At 36.2% G+C, this 16,325-nt stretch overlaps 1 protein-coding gene across 1 annotated transcript; it reads left to right on the plus strand.

Moving 5' to 3' along the window:
• Window positions 1–12,856: 12,856 nt before the first annotated feature.
• LOC108990355 (probable carbohydrate esterase At4g34215) lies at window positions 12,857–13,908 on the plus strand. The gene is made up of 2 exons (XM_018964298.1): window positions 12,857–13,402; window positions 13,702–13,908. Exons 1-2 carry the CDS (start codon window positions 12,857–12,859, stop codon window positions 13,906–13,908), a joined length of 753 nt encoding a protein of 250 aa, XP_018819843.1.
• Window positions 13,909–16,325: the final 2,417 nt, after the last annotated feature.

Below are 16,325 nucleotides of genomic sequence, written 5' to 3' on the forward strand. Positions count from 1 at the left end.
TCTTGGGCATGATGTATTTTACCCCTCACAATTTGGATATTATTATAATAAGCGTAGGTTTCATAACATTTTAGGATGCTAATTGACATCATGGAGCAAGTGATCAAATATCATTTTCAAGAAATTAGTTCAGGTCACTGGAAGAAATATTTTGCTCGACTATGTTTCAATCGTAATACCAACCCACTTCATTACGATATTAATAGATCATCTTCGTGTCAAGTCGACGCATTTTACTTTTTTTCAAAAATTATATATATCTCATGCTATTATAAACTTTGAGCAAAAAATTTCAACTCGGTTTTCTTCAATGGTAACGTGAGATATATTGGTCGATATGGATCAGTTAGTTTTGCTACGTAAGGATAAATGTTTCTTTAATCATTCTAAATTTTGTCATTTTCAAATACATTAATAGCTAATATATCATATTATTACGTGGTTGTTAATTTCAGTGGTTGATATATGAAAACATTTAAAATGTGATTGATCAGTCTACATGATCATAGATTCCAAGCAACTTAGTCACATGTCCTGTACGCACATTAATGTCATGTATTCATGAGTTTTAATTCTCATGATAGTTCAAATATTTTTCTAGCTACCAAAGGACAGCATAAATATTAGAGTACATAAAAATCAAACGAAATCAAAACATTAACAAAGGACATCACAAACATAGAAAGAAAGAGCAATATTCATGGATATAGGACAATATTGATCACTAGTTGATCTCTCCGGCCAGTTCCCTTGATCGATCTAATGATATAGATCACACATCATGTTATTTATTTAGATTATTGAATTTGGACGATCGACCAAGTTTAATTACTGGATTAATTACTTCTAGTGATAAAAATTGTACAAAAAACTATCAGCTAGCTTTTGACCAACGCGAACAACAGACTTTGTATCCAAATGCAAGTGAGCTGCTAAAAAGGTTGATCCCACATATTCAACGTACACGACATTTTTTAGGTTTATATTCAACTGAGCATATCTTACAAATCTTAGGAGCTTTCCTTGTCCAGTAGAAACTACAACCTGCAAAAAACATTATATTTTTAGAATTTTTATAATGATTAATTTACAAAGATGCATGGTGGAACTATAACCAATTTGTGAAAGGAGAAATGTTTTAGTAACAATGAGATCCCACAAAAGTAAATTCGCAAACTGATGTGACTTAATGTGGCACGTTAAATGGTAAAGTCACTTTATTATAAGCTAGATTTAACGTATCATATAAAGTCATGTCAATTTGTAAGATTATTTGTGAAAGAAACCGTGTATAAAAGAAACTGATTGAACTAAGCAATAAATAAACCAAAAAAAGTACCATAAGAATTGGGAGAGCAGGAGAGCCAAGATCATGTCGAACATTATTTAAAAACTTCTCCAACCTTCCCTTATAAAACCTAGAGTCTCACTCATCACGATCACTATCTTGCTGATACCAAAGCAGTGCACGAATAAGAATTTTACCTTGCAACTCTTGCTTTATCCACCAATTGATTGTATAGATTAGTACCCTTTTGCCACATTTCTATCTTTGTTCCTCCTATTGCGCAAGTGTAACACCCCCTTCTCGTAGGTTAAGAGTGTCACGTATTTTTCATAAAAATAAATTCGGCAAGAGATCTCAAATTTCATAAATGAAATTAGAAATTTATTTTGTAGAAAAGGTCTAATAAAATGTCTCCCAAAAACATTAAATGAATAAACTGAATAAATTCATGTCATAAAAACATGTTTTATTTTAGAAAGTCTGAACTAAAAATAACTGCTCCTTCTACTCCTGGCCTGCTTGCTCGTATTTATCGTCTTCACCTAGGTGGTTAAAAACATGAAAACAAACTAAAATGAGTCAAAAACTCAGTAAGAAATCCATCACAATGTGAACATAGTAAACGTAAGGTTTTCAAAAAAATTTTCATGCTGAGAGTTTAAAATTCATGATTGTTCATACTGATGTTTATGCTATGTATGACTGGTTTAACTGAATTAAGTGACTGATCTGACTGATTTAACTAATTTAACTGATTTATCTGATTGGCCAACACACTTAACCCTGTGTGCGAGGTTATGCACCGACCCCACATCACGCTGCAGGAACGGGAGCCGCTGATAGTATTCTGGCATACTATGGTGGACCACGACTGAGTTCGTGGCTTGCACACCACACTGAAACTGAACTGCATTGGTACCATGCATCTGAATGGCCATCTTATTAACTGATGTGATCTTATCTTACACTTGAATTTAAGATGGCTTACGTGTCTTATACACATGAGATGCATGACATATTACATACATAATCATAATTTCTGAATTTAAACATGATGCGGAATGACATGATCGTATGCTATGCTGGATGACATGTTTGCATATGACATGAGTGGTTCATAAATAATTGGCTAGAAATGAACTGGCTTAAATAATACTTATTTATAAGCTAAACTGTGATGATCCTAATTTATGATCAAATTACTTACCTCGCTGTGCTTCTTCTTGAATATCACTTCGTAACTCGACACCTATTCGCAATAATATCTATCACTAAATCTGTCTGGGAACAATAAGTACTAATATACTACTTAATTAAAATCACATCGTAGAACATAATCAAATAAATATTATCTTTATCACAAAATTAATGAATACTGATATCTTAAATTATTTACAATACTAATAGCATATTATAATATAGTAGAATACTTGGGCTAGTACACGATGCAGTTGTAACCGAAGATTTTGAATGATAAAGAAGAACTCTCCAAGAAACTCTCCAAGAAACGTTCGAGTGATTGGGGCTATGCATGGCTGTCACCAAAGGCCATCAGGCCATTTCGGTGGCTGCTCCTCGCCTCAGATCCTATGCAGACCTGGTCCTGGAGACTCCTCAGCCCATCCCTGATGTCATGGTACCCTTCCGCTCTCACAAAATTGTTGATGGAGAGGTCTGTATTGTCTTCTCTAAAGATGAAGTGGACCGTTCGGCTATACCTTTTCAATACTCACTAGTATTGAAATTCCTTCGACAAAGACCCTCTCTTGATTCCATAAGAGCATTCATCAAAGCCAGATAGGGTCTATCAAACCAACCGATTGTTTCATCCATGAGTAAGCCGCGGAATGTCTTCGTGCGATTGGCGTTGGAGGAAGATTTTGTTAAGGCATTCGCTCGTGAGAATTACTGAATTCCAAGAAGATCAAGAACCTGTCTGTGTGCCGGTTGGATCACGCTGCCAGGTCTTCCACCAAACTATTATCACGAGTCTTTCCTTCGCAGCATTACGGCTCCAATTGGAAGATTTCTAAAGCGAGACAATCCCACTCGATGTGCTACTCGTACAGATGGCGCAAGACTCTGTTTAGAGATGGATATTTCTAAAGTGCCTATTCAGGCTTTGTGGATTGGTAGCCCCCGAAACCCTCAAAGTCTTTATCAAAATATTGAGTTTGAGACATTGCCGGCATACTGTCCAAAGTGTCATGTTCAATGTCATAACTCCAAGACTTGTAAAGGTGAAGGCAAGAAACGTAATGTGCAGATGAAGGAACCAAAAGAGAAGGTAACGATGGAACAGGTCTGGGTTATCAAGGAAACCAAAGGCAGGAGTCTTGTTCAGAAGGGTGAGTCTAGCAAGGTGGAAGAGAGGCCATTGAATGAGGAGGAATTTATCCCAAATGATCAGGTATGGGAGAAATCGGAAACTGACCGCATGAATGGTGTTGAAGGCAAAGGAATGGGAGAAATCGAAAACTAACCGCATGAATGGTGTTGAAGGCAGAGGAATGGAAGCAGTTCCAACAGGAAGAGGTTGTTAACGATGGAGAGCCTGGTTCCACAACTCAGGTGCCTAGTAATCCAGTTATTGACCAGGTGGGGCATGGTAGATCAATGGACGCAGAACTGGAGGTCGTGGATCTTGAGGAGGGGAAGTTGGTGGCACCTGAGCCATTAGACGGAAATGATGGTTTGTGTTCGGGTATAGTCCAAGAACGGTTGGCATCGGGTCTTAAGACTGATATGGCAGGGTTGCAATCTGGGGGCATGCTTGCACCCATTATGGAATCTATTCAAACGGAAGACCACGAACGACGGATGCTGGAGGAGGTCTCTACCCAAGAAGGAGATGATCCCGTTTATGAGGAGGTTGCGTGTACGAATTATTGCTCAGATGGTCACACCTGCTCAGATTCGGATTCAGAAGGGGCATTGGAACACTTAGCTAAAGAAAATCTTATGGCCTCGGATTCAAATTCTCAGTTGAACAAGAAAAGGAAAGGGAAAGGTATTTAAGTTAAGAGGTTCTTCCAGGGTCGTAAATAAGCCCTCCCGGCTTAATTTATGAAGTCATCTTTATTGTATTGGAATGCTCGGGGGATAGGAACGTCAAGAAAGTGTCTTAAAAAATTGGTATCAAAATTTCTTCCTAAAATTCTTGTTATTGTTGAGCCAATGGTAAGTAATTCCCATTTAGATTTGTGGTGTGATTGTTTGCATTTTGATTGTTGTTGCTATAATGTTGATGACGGAGGTAAGTTATGGATGTTTTGGGTTCAGGAATTAAATCTTGTTGTTGAGTATATGGGTGATCAATTTTTGACAGTTCGTATTGATAATCCTAATGTTGTCCGAATTACATTTGTATATGCGAAATGCTCCTATTTAGAGCGTAGAAGACTGTGGGATGTTTTGATGGCGGCTAATATTCACCAGTTACCATGGATGGTGATGAGAGATTTTAATATTATTAGGAATGATTCGGAGCGCAGAGGGGGACGGCCAAGATTAGCTTTGGCTATGGAGGAGTTTAATGATTGGGGGGTGCTTGTGGTATTCTTGATATGCCTTTTTGTGGGAATTCTTTTTCCTGGTGTAATGGTCACTCGGGAAGATCTAAGCAATGGGCGAGGCTTGATCGCTGCTTTCTTAATACAGCGGCTCTTGATATTTTTCCGGATGCTAAATTGGAATATTTATCACGTGCCTCTTCTGATCATGCACCAATGTTGATTTCTTTGGAGAATCCGTTTGTTACTTATGGTTATCCTTCTTTTAAATTTCAGCAAATGTGGGTATCTCATGCCCAATTGTTTGACTGTGTTTTGAACTCTTGGAAGGAGGATGTTGTTGGAGGCTCAAGTTTAGATGTGCTTATGAATAAACTTAAAAGACTCAGAATTGCTTTGAGAGAGTGGAACAAGCACATTTTTGGGAGGACGGAAATCCATATAGCAAAGCTTGAGGCTCGGATAAAGGGTTTGGAGGACAGGCTGCAATCTGAATATATAAAAGATGTAGAGGATGATCTCGTGGTTTCACAATTGGAGCTTTCAGTTTGGTTGGATAGGGAAGAAAAACGTTTAGCTCAACAAGCTAAACAAGGTTGGATTCAGAAGGGAGAAGCGACATCTACGTTCTTCCTTGCGGTCAGTCGTCGTAATCATAAAGTGGTGAAAGAGATGAAACTTGCTGATGGTACTACTCTTTCCTCACCAGAATAGATCCATGACGGGGCTATTTCTTATTTCTCACAATTCCTGGAGGTTGGTTCTTGCTGTGAAGAGCCGAATCTGGGGGGTTTGGTCCTACCAATTATTTCACGGGGTGAAAATGACTTTCTTTCTCGTATTCCTTCATCCCAGGAAGTTTATTAAGCTCTTTGCTCCATTCCGGAAGATAGTAGTCCAGGTCCTGATGGGTTTGGATTGGGATTCTATCGATCATGTTGGCACATAGTGGGTAATGAGGTTGTTGATGCGGTGTCAGAGTTTTTTCGAGGTAAGAATCTTCCGAGGTTTTTCAATGCTACTTTCTTGGTTTTAATTCCAAAAGTGGATAATCCGACGAGTTTTGATAAGTTTAGGCCGATTAGCCTGTGTAACGTGTTTTACAAAATGTGCACTAAAATTATGGTTAATCGTCTTTCCCCCATGTTGGTAAAAATTATTTCTCCTGAACAAGGAGCTTTTCTTCCGGGTCGAAGCATATTTGAGAATATTAGTGTTACACAAGAAATGATCCATTCTATTAACAAACCGGCACATGGTGGAAATGTAGTTTTGAAGATTGACATGGCTAAAGCATATAATAGTGTGGACTGGTCTTTTCTTTTGCATGTTCTTAAAGCATTCGAGTTCTCAGAATTTTTTTGTATGTTGATTCAACAATGCATCACTAATCCTTGGTTCTCTGTGATCATGAACAGGGTTCCCAAAGGTTTTTTGAAAGGAGGTCGTGGGTTGAGACAAGGAGATCCTATCTCTCCTTATTTATTTATTATTGTTGAGGAAATTTTTACAAGGATGATAAAAAAATAGGTGGAAATGGGTAAGATTACTCCTTTTTACCATCCAAGGGGTACCCCCATTATTTCTCATTTACTCTATGCGGATGATATGGTGCTATTTTGTAATGGGGGCAAAAATTCATTAAGAACTATTTCTGATGTGTTGAAGACGTACGAACAATGGTCGGGGCAAGTAGTTAGCAAAAACAAGTCCTCTATATTTTTCTCTTCACAGGTTCCTATCTCTAGACGTCGGGCTCTTCTTCGTTTCACGGGTTTTACGGAAGGGACTTTTCCCTTTAAATATCTGGGAGTTCCTATTATTTCAGGAAGACTGAAAATAACTCATTTTGATGACTTGATTGCTAAAGTTCAATTCAGATTGGAGGGATGGCAAGCCAGAATGTTATCCAGTGGGGCGTGTTTGATTCTCATTAAACATGTGCTTCAAAGTATTCCCGTTCACAGTCTTTCTATCTTAAGGACGCCTAAAGCTATTATTGAGAAACTTCAAAAAATCATCAGTACCTTTTTCTGGAGTGTAAAAGATGGGAAAGCTAAGAAAAAATGGCGTTCTTGGGTGGATATTTGTAAGCCTGTCTTGGAAGGTGGGATGGGTATTCGGAGTCTTCAAGATGTGCAAACATCTCTACATATGAGGTTAGCTTGGAATCTAATGCAAGGCACATCTCTTTGGTCTAATTTTTTTCATGCTAAGTATGTTGGTGATAGACATATTTCTATGGTGGATCCTAAGAAAGGGTCTATTTTTTGGAAGATGATCTTGCAAAGTATTCCTTTAGTGCAAGCTAATTCTAAATGGAGAGTTCGAGAGGGTAAGCTTCTTTTTTGGCATGATAAGTGGGTTGATGATGCCCCTATTTGCGATAATATTAAGATTTCGGGTATGCCAAATCTTAAGTTGGAAGTTTGTAAAACTGGGTTGGGTTGGAATATGGAGATTTTTGCTCAGTTGGTTGGGCATCAAAAAGCTGAAGATATTATTTTGCAATTGGGTAGGGTTAAACATGGGAAAGATATATTAATATGGCTTCCTAACGATGACGGAAATTTCTCTTCTAAGAGTGCTTGGAATTGTATTCATTTGAGGGGACCAGATTTCCCTTGGGCAAAATGGGTTTGGCATTCTGCTCTTCCAAAAAAATTTCAATCACGATGTGGAAGGCCATACATGATTGTCTTCCTGTGGATGAAAGAATTTGCAGAATTGGTATTTCTATCATTTCCCATTGTGATTGTTGTTCCAGTTATACTTATGAAGATCTTAATCAACTGTTGGGACTTCTTTCGGCAATCATTACTTGGCGGATATGGGGGCGTCGTTGTAAAGCCCGGATGGAAGGAGTAATGGAATCGGTCCAACAGGTTTGGTGTTCCATAAAATATTGGGTTTCTTGGATTGCAGTTAAACTAAATAATGTTAATTTGCTCAATCGGCGTGATGAAGGTATTTTAAAATATTTTAATATGCCTTTAAATGTCATGAGGAAAGAGATTGTCATCTCGGTCAGGTGGAAGCAGCCTAAGCAAGGTTGGGTAAAGCTGAATGTTGATGGTTGTTCTCTAGGTAATCCGGGCCCTTCAGGTGCGGGAGGAATTATTCGAGATGAAAAAGGTAATCTGGTTTGTGGGTTTGCAATAGCAATAGGGCATCATTCGAACAATTATTCTGAGCTGATGGGTTTACTTCATGGGCTTCGATATATTGGCTTGATGAGTTTTTTATTTATGGAGATTGAACTAGATTCCATGTTAGTGCTAAATTGGTTGAAGAATCAGAGATGTGGCTTGTGGTATATGGAAGACTATTAGGATGAAATTCAGAGTCGACTAGCTGGGATTAATGTTTCATTTGTTCACTGTTATAGAGAATGTAACTCGGTTGCGGATGGTTTAGCTAAAATGGGTGCTAATGGTATTACGGGATCATGGTTTTCTCTTCCTGAGTTGCCTCCTTCTATTAGAGGAAACATTAGGCTGGATAGAGGAGGCCTCCCTTACTTACGGAGAGTCTGAAGCAGTTGATAGAAAGCTATGTGTGCTGGTCTTTTGAGAGGTATGTCTTTTTTGCATTTGATCATTTCATTTCTTACTCTATGTTCGTGCAGATTTTGTTTTGCATGTTGTTATTTTGAAGGTTTTTTTGGAGGCATTTGTATAGTGGTTGAGTTTAATTGGTTTTTTTAGGCTTGGGTTTTGGTTTTATTATAATATTTGTAGGCCCCAGACCTCGGGTTGTAACAACGGTTTTCCTCCGCCACAAGTGAGGGTTGATCAATAAAATTTGGGACGGAGTCACAAATGGACATGTGACCTTCGGCTCTTCTATAAAAAAAAGAAAAAAAAAAAAAGAAAAAAAAGAAAAGAATACTTGGGCTATTTTAAATAAGTCATAAAAATCCCAATTCTTAAAATAGGTTTCATTTCTTAACATAATTATTCAATCTTATAAGAAATCTAATAAATATTAATATCATTTAAATATACTTAACATATTCCTCATATTTTTCTATTTAAAGTATAACATAATAATTTTATTAAAATCCGACTAAACAGATAAAAGAAATATTAACTATAATATTAGGCTCAATAGTATACTTTAAAATATATTTCAAATTCCTTAAACACTTTCGTAGAAAAATGAGCCCATGACTAATATATTTATTTAAGTAAAAACTCATCTTTAAAAATATTAAGTCCAACTCAACTTTAAATAAAATGACTTAATAAAATCCATAATTAACATATACTTAAATGTAAGGTTATAAGTGTAATTATACTTAAAATAATCCTTCAAGATAATAGATTAAAAATGGCATATTTGTAATCTTATCCACAACTGCACTTAGTAAACTAAAACCTAAAGCAAGTAATATATATTCTGCAGAAAAATAGAGGGCTTGGGAGAGAGGCATGCGAAGCAAGGGCTCATCGAGAGAGAGGCTGACGTGCGGCGGTTTTGGGTTGCTGGCAGGGGTCACGGCGGCACAGCTGGAGGGTCCTTGTGGTGGTGCGACACCTAGAGAGGGAGAGAGTGCTGGCGGCAGAACTTACCGAGAGGGAGGAGGAGCACGTGGCTGAGTGCAACGGCAGTGGCCTACCTAAGGGAGTGGGTGCGACGGGACTAGGATGGCCGGCAATTTTTGGCATCGTGGGTGGTGCTCCGACGTCCTGGGGTGATCAGCAGTTGATTTCGTGCATTGGGTGGTGGCTATCCGAGCTTCGACTTCATGGCTCCCTAAAGCGAACTATCGTGCATGGGGTCTATTGATGTAGGGACGTGGTGCTTCAGCTGGTGGTGTGAAGTGAGGTCACAGTGGTGGAAGTCTATTCATAGTGGCGTGCACGGTTGTACATGGTCTGGACTGGAGTTGCCGCGGTGGAACATGGGTGATGGTGGTTTCGGACGTTCGGGATGCTCTTTTTTTGGTATAGGAACAAAGTATTCCAAGAGGTTGGGGAGTACTCAATTGCCTCATGGTGCAGCGGCGTGGACTTGCTTTTCTTTTCTGAAAACCCTAGGATATATGAAAGACAGTGTGTGCAAGGCTGTGCATGAAGTGTATAAATAGACACAGTGACGTGCTAGCAGAGGAAACGGGTGAAGCCGTGCATGCATAGGTTTGATGCGTGAGAGGAAGACTCACGGTGGAGGACTTGGGGGGTGTGGCTATCAGTTTTGGTGCGTGTAACTTGTATATATATATATATGATTGAAAACCTAAAAGAAAACCCAAGATAAAAAGAGACTTGAATGTGCATGAATGAATTGTTTGAAATTCATAGAAGAAATTTTGGTCCTATGCATTTGCTACTGCAACGTATCTAATAAACAGGCTACCATCACCTGTTCTTGACCACAAATCCCTTTTTCAAAGATTATTTAATGAAGCACTAAATTATCTTAAACTTAGATCCTTTGGTTGCTTATGTTTCCTTTGGCTTAAGCCTTACAACAACAACAAGCTTCAACCAAAGTCTGTCCTTTGTGTGTTTTTAGGCTACTCAACAACAACCCAAAGTGCCTACCTTTGCTATCACATACCTACTCAATGCCTATATGTGTCTCGGCACATCACATTTGACAAGACCATATATCTTGAAACTCATACACAGCCAGCTCAAGAGCCCAAAGCACCCAAGACACCTCCCTGCTTCTCTGGAACTCTACTGCAAATTGCACGTGCTAACAACCAGCTTCCACCTGCTCCAAGCATCACACAAGCACAAGAAGAGAGTCCTCTCCATCCTCTGGATCGAGACAACACAGCAGTCACCTCAACAACTCAGGTAACTCTCCACCTCCAGTTGTTTCTCAAAGAACTCATAGTATGAATACCAGGTCCATGAACAATATTTTCTATCCAAAGCAATTTAATACTACCACCAAACACCCTCTACCTAAATTGGCTGAACCCACCTGTGTTAGTCAAGCACTAAAGGACCCACTTTGGTGCAAAGCAATGTCTGAGGAAATTACAGCCTTCATTAATCATGGAACTTGGGAACTTGTTCCACCTGCTTTCGAACAAAACCTTGTTGGCTGTAAGTTTGTTTTTAGAATCAAAAGAAATCCTGATGGAACCATCAATAGGCAAAAAGCACGCCTAGTTGCTAAAGGGTTCCACCAAAGACCAAGAATCGATTACTGCCAGATATTCAGTTCGGTTGTAAAACCAGCAACAAGAAGGCTAATTATATCCACTCCTGTCATGAATGGGTGGTCACTAAGACGACTCGACATCAATAATGCTTTTCTTCACGGTAGCCTTGATGAAACTGTGTTTATGCATCAACCTCCAGGCTTTGAAGATAAATCCAAACCACATTTTGTTTGCAAATTGAAGAAAATCTATGGGTTGAAACAAGCCCCACGGCAATGGTACAAGGCACTTTGAGATGCACTACTCAGCCTTGGTTTTGTGCACTTAGCTACAGATACATCCCTCTTCATTTATTCATCTCACAATTTCCTATGCTATTGTCTTGTGTATGTCGGTGACATAATTATAATAGGGAATACATCAAGTTTTGTTACAGGCATCATCAAACAAATCAGCAACAAATTTTCTGTAAAAGACATGGGAGATCTACATTTTTTCTTGGGTATTGAAGCTGTCCCTATAGCCAAAGGTGTCTTCATCTCACAACACAAATACATCCAAGACCTGCTCAAAAAAACTTCAATGGATGGAGCAAAAGAAACACAAACACCAATGTCGACAAGCAAACTTCTTGACCAGCTTCTTCACGATCTTCTTTGTAAGCAATGTCATCGCCATTTTCTCTTACTTTAAAGAATAGGCTTTGCTTAGCAACCGAGCTTATGCCACTTGACACTCATTGCACATGTATTTTATAATCCTGTAATAACTATCAAAAAATCTGAAAAAAATAGTGAAGATAAACAAGAGAGACCATCGACTCAGAGTATGTAAACATGAGCCAAACGTTACAGAATGCATAATAAAAAAGAATATCAAACTAACAAAGCGATATTTCACAAAAATTTATTTATAATAACAATATAAATAAAAGACTTTTGACTTAAGCTCATGACATATCAAAGATCATGTTTAAAAGCGGTAACTAACATGAAGTACAAGAAACGAGAAATGCAAGAGATCATATGTAATAATGTGCATGGTAATAGAGGATGGAAGAAATAATGAATAAATAAGTAGCAACTACCAAAAAGTGCAAGAGACAAGAAGCAAAATAAACGGGTAATCAAGTGGCAAGAATATATATGAAGCGCAATATTACGACCTTTCCATTGGCAAATTATTTTTGCGCACTCCTTTTAGAAAAAAAAAGAAAAAAGAGTTAAATATGAGACACATATAAAAAAATATTTTTTAATGTGAATTGATCTATTTTTTTTTTTTCAATTGGAGTGTGCAGAACTTGAAAATTCTAACTAGGAATGTAACTCTAAAACATTATATAGTACATTGATTTTGGATAATATAGTCCATGTAAGTAATCTTAGAACAAAAGAGTCGAAGAAAGTTATATTGATTATAACCTTGGTGTGTGGCTTCCAAACAGCGAATTTTTAATTTAATTTATTGATATTATTACGATAATTTATTTCTGGTTAATTAGCATGCATTAGACAACTGGTATATAGCATTCGATTCAATCACATTCAATGTTCACAACTTTCTAAGAAAATGCAGTCTTCCATGCATGATATAACAATAATCAAAATTTTTAAGTACTGAAAACTGGTTTGTTTTCTCAGTTATAGAGAAGAGGCTAAAAATGAAGTTTAGGTACTATCTTTTTGGTGGTCGAAAACACGGGACATTGAGTGCTTGTTTGTTTACTTGGTTAGAGAGTTGAGGGCTAAAAACAAATCATACTCTCTGTACGCCACCTAAAATGGAATTTTAAGTCATATAAATATAAGATGCAGCTTGCTTCTCTTCCATCACTGCACAACTATTACTCCTGCAATATCTAAAAGACAAGAAAAAAGGATGTTTCTTTCCATCATCTTCTTCGTACTTATTACTCATGTTGGGTCTGTTATGCCCGGAGAGCTCAAACCCAAAAACATTTTCCTCTTAGCAGGACAAAGCAACATGGCTGGACGTGGAGGCGTTTACAATGACACCAAAACCAACTTGCTCAAGTGGGATGGAAAGGTTCCTCCACAATGCACTCCCACTCCCAACATCCTCGCACTATCTTTAAACAAGACTTGGGAGATAGCTCGTGAACCTCTTCATAAGGAAATTGATAATTTGAAGACCTGCGGGGTGGGACCAGGCATGCCCTTTTCTAACCAAATATTGGCAAAATGTCCAAACTTTGGAGTGATTGGTCTGGTCCCTTGCGCAATAGGAGGAACAAAGATAGAAAGGTGGCAAAAGGGTACTAATCTATACAATCAATTGGTGGATAGAGCAAGAGCTGCGAGGCAAAGTTCTGGTGGTAATATTCGTGCACTGCTTTGGTATCAGGGAGAGAGTGATTGTGATGAGCGGGACTCTAGGCTCTATAAGGGAAGGTTGGAGAAGTTTTTCAATAATGTTCGACAAGATCTTGACTCTCCTGAACTTCCCATTCTTATGGTACTTTCTTTGGTTTATTTATTGCCTAGTTCAATTAGTTTCTTTTATGCACGGTTTTTTTCACAAGTATTCTTACAAACTGACATGTTTTTATATGATACGTTAAATCTAATCTATAATAAAGTGACTTTACCAAAATTTAAAGTGCCACATCAAGCCTTGTTAGTTTGTGAATTTAATTTTGTGGGATCTCATTGTTACTAAAACATTTCTGTTTTCACAAATTGGTTACAGTTCCATTATGCATCTTTGCAAATTAATCATTATAAAAATTCTAAAAATATATGTATTTTTTGCAGATTGTAGTTTCTACTGGAGAAGGAAAGTTCCTAAGATCTGTAAGAGATGCTCAGCTGAATATAAACCTGAAGAATGTCGTGCGCGTTGATTCCATGGGATCAACCTATTTACCAGGTCACTTGCATTTGGATACAAAGTCTGCTGTTCGCATTGGCCAGAAGCTAGCTGATAATTTTCTACACAACTTTTACACTATATGTAATTAATCCAGTAAATAAATCTAATCGATCGTCGAAACTCATTGATATAAATAAATAACATATGTTGGTATGGGAGTAATGTACTTTGATTTACTCTTAGGGTATGCAAGTTTTGTGTATTCCATTTAAAAAATAAATAAGGTCCAGCACTATTTAAAAGTGGAATGCGCGAGGCTTGTATGTCTTAGGACTATATGATTTAGCCTTATTCGTTTGTATTATCTTAAATAATGTCAGATCGAACAAGGGAATGGGAGAGAATTATTACTGACCAATGTCCTATTTCCATTGCTCTTTCTTTCTATGTTTGTGATGTCCTTTGTTAATGTTTTCAATTGGTTTGATTATGATATACTCCTCAATTAATATGCTGCCAGGACCTTTGGTAGCAGCAATTTTGTACTGTTTTGAGAAAATATTGTCCCTATGTTTCACGAAATCTCTCATCATGCTTCTCTATTATCTTCTATATAGGAAGAGAAATGAGAAGTACACCAAGAAAGTGTACCTATCATTTGTACCGAACTGTGTTTTTTTTTTCTTGTATTTTTTAAATACAAAAAAAAGAAGCTTTAAAAAACATAATATATATATATATATATATATATAATACACTAGTCGATATCCAATTCAATACTGACTATCGGAGTAGCACTCCCCATATGCAAAATCTTTTGGTTGCACATCAACTTTCGTGTTACAAATTTTTATTATTGATTGTATGATTCTTAATTATACATGCTAATGAAGCATGTTTTAAATGAATTCATAAGTCAACCACTTAATTAACTGACTCAAAATATTAAGTATTGGCTGATATGTTTGGAAATTACAAAATTCAGGATGAAAACATTTATCCTGGTGTGCCTATAATAAGATTATGCTTGATAGTCTATGCTGTCATTACTTCAAAGTAAGGCTAAGCAAAATCTAAAAATCCAACTCCGCTTTGGCTTCGTTCCGACTTCGACTCCAAAAAGTCGGAGTCAAAGTTTTTTTACCTCAAAAGTCGGAGTCCGACTCCGACTTTACCCTCCGACTCTAGCTCTGATATTGCACATATATTATAAAAATATATTTACTTTCTATACATTCATCATATATATTTTCTATAGCTATAACTTATATAGTTAGTTAATTCACTAATAGTATGAGCTAATTATTATAAAAACTTTTTTTTAGGTATTTATAATTATATAGGTAATTATATATATATATTAATATGAATTTATATTCATTGGACTGTTACAATTTCATCTTTATCGAATTTTAATATCAGAATAGTGGATATAGTCATTATTCACAACGAGATCTACCTATACAGTAACGATATTTAATTATAAAGATTAGCTGTGTAGCTAACTCTCCATAAGATTCATAGTTGCATTACATATAGCTTCCTTGTTCGTAAAGAAAGCGGATTTATAAAGTTGGGAGAATATAATTTTTTGTTGTTATTTTTGTTTTGAGATTTTAAAAAGTTGAATTGTTTATTATATTTTGTGTGGGGGTTTAAAAAAGTTATAATGATTATATGAGATGAGATAAGATATGTAACCAAACGAGAACTAAATTGACTAATAATAGTTTAGTATATGATATATGTGAACATCATACTATTAGTCTATTACTACCAAGTACCATGTAACACTCATGTATAATAACATGTAATGCTAATGTATAAAGACTATAATAACATGTAATGTTAATGTATAATAATATTTAATACTAATGTGTCAACACTAATCTATAAACTTATAATGACACATAATACTTATGTATAATAACACTAGTATAATAACATATAATACTAAGTCTAATATATAATTAAGTTAGAAATGAGTTAGAAACTAATATACTAATATGTAATTAATCACTATAGTACAAGTTTATAGACTATGTCACTATAATAGGAATAAGTTAGATAATAGTATTATAAAAGTATAAATAGTCTATAGACTATAAATACTATAGTACAAGTCTATTTATAATAATGTATAATAACACTGTAGACATATAGACTTATAGTACATGTAATACCAATGTATAATAACACTAGTATAATAAATTCTATTTAAATTTTAAACTATACATTACAAGTGGATTTAAATAGTAATTCTTAGTAATCAATACTAACAATTAAATTGAGTGTTGAAAAATATTAGAAAAACCATAAATAGAATGGTAACATATAATTAGACAATTAATAGACAGTATAGTACGATAAGATGTTAAAAGTATAATTGTATAATATGATAACATATAATTAAACACTAGTGAATTAATATCTAATAATAATCCATGCTAAGTACTAAAAATTATAAAAACAATAAATAACAAAACTTAGGGTTAAAAGCCTAAAATAAAGATTAAGATTAAAATTAAATTTAGGGTTTTAAAAAGTAGGGTTTAGGAAAAACAAA

The sequence above is a fragment of the Juglans regia genome, chromosome 15, assembly GCF_001411555.2.
Source record: "Juglans regia cultivar Chandler chromosome 15, Walnut 2.0, whole genome shotgun sequence".
NCBI classification, from domain to species: Eukaryota; Viridiplantae; Streptophyta; class Magnoliopsida; order Fagales; family Juglandaceae; genus Juglans; species Juglans regia.

Coding starts and splice junctions, on each gene's coding strand:
- LOC108990355 (XM_018964298.1), top strand. CDS start 12,857: ATGCCCGGAGAGCTCAAACCCAAAAACATTTTCCTCTTAGCAGGACAA. Junction 13,403..13,701: donor CTGAACTTCCCATTCTTATG/GTACTTTCTTTG, acceptor TATTTTTTGCAG/ATTGTAGTTTCTACTGGAGA.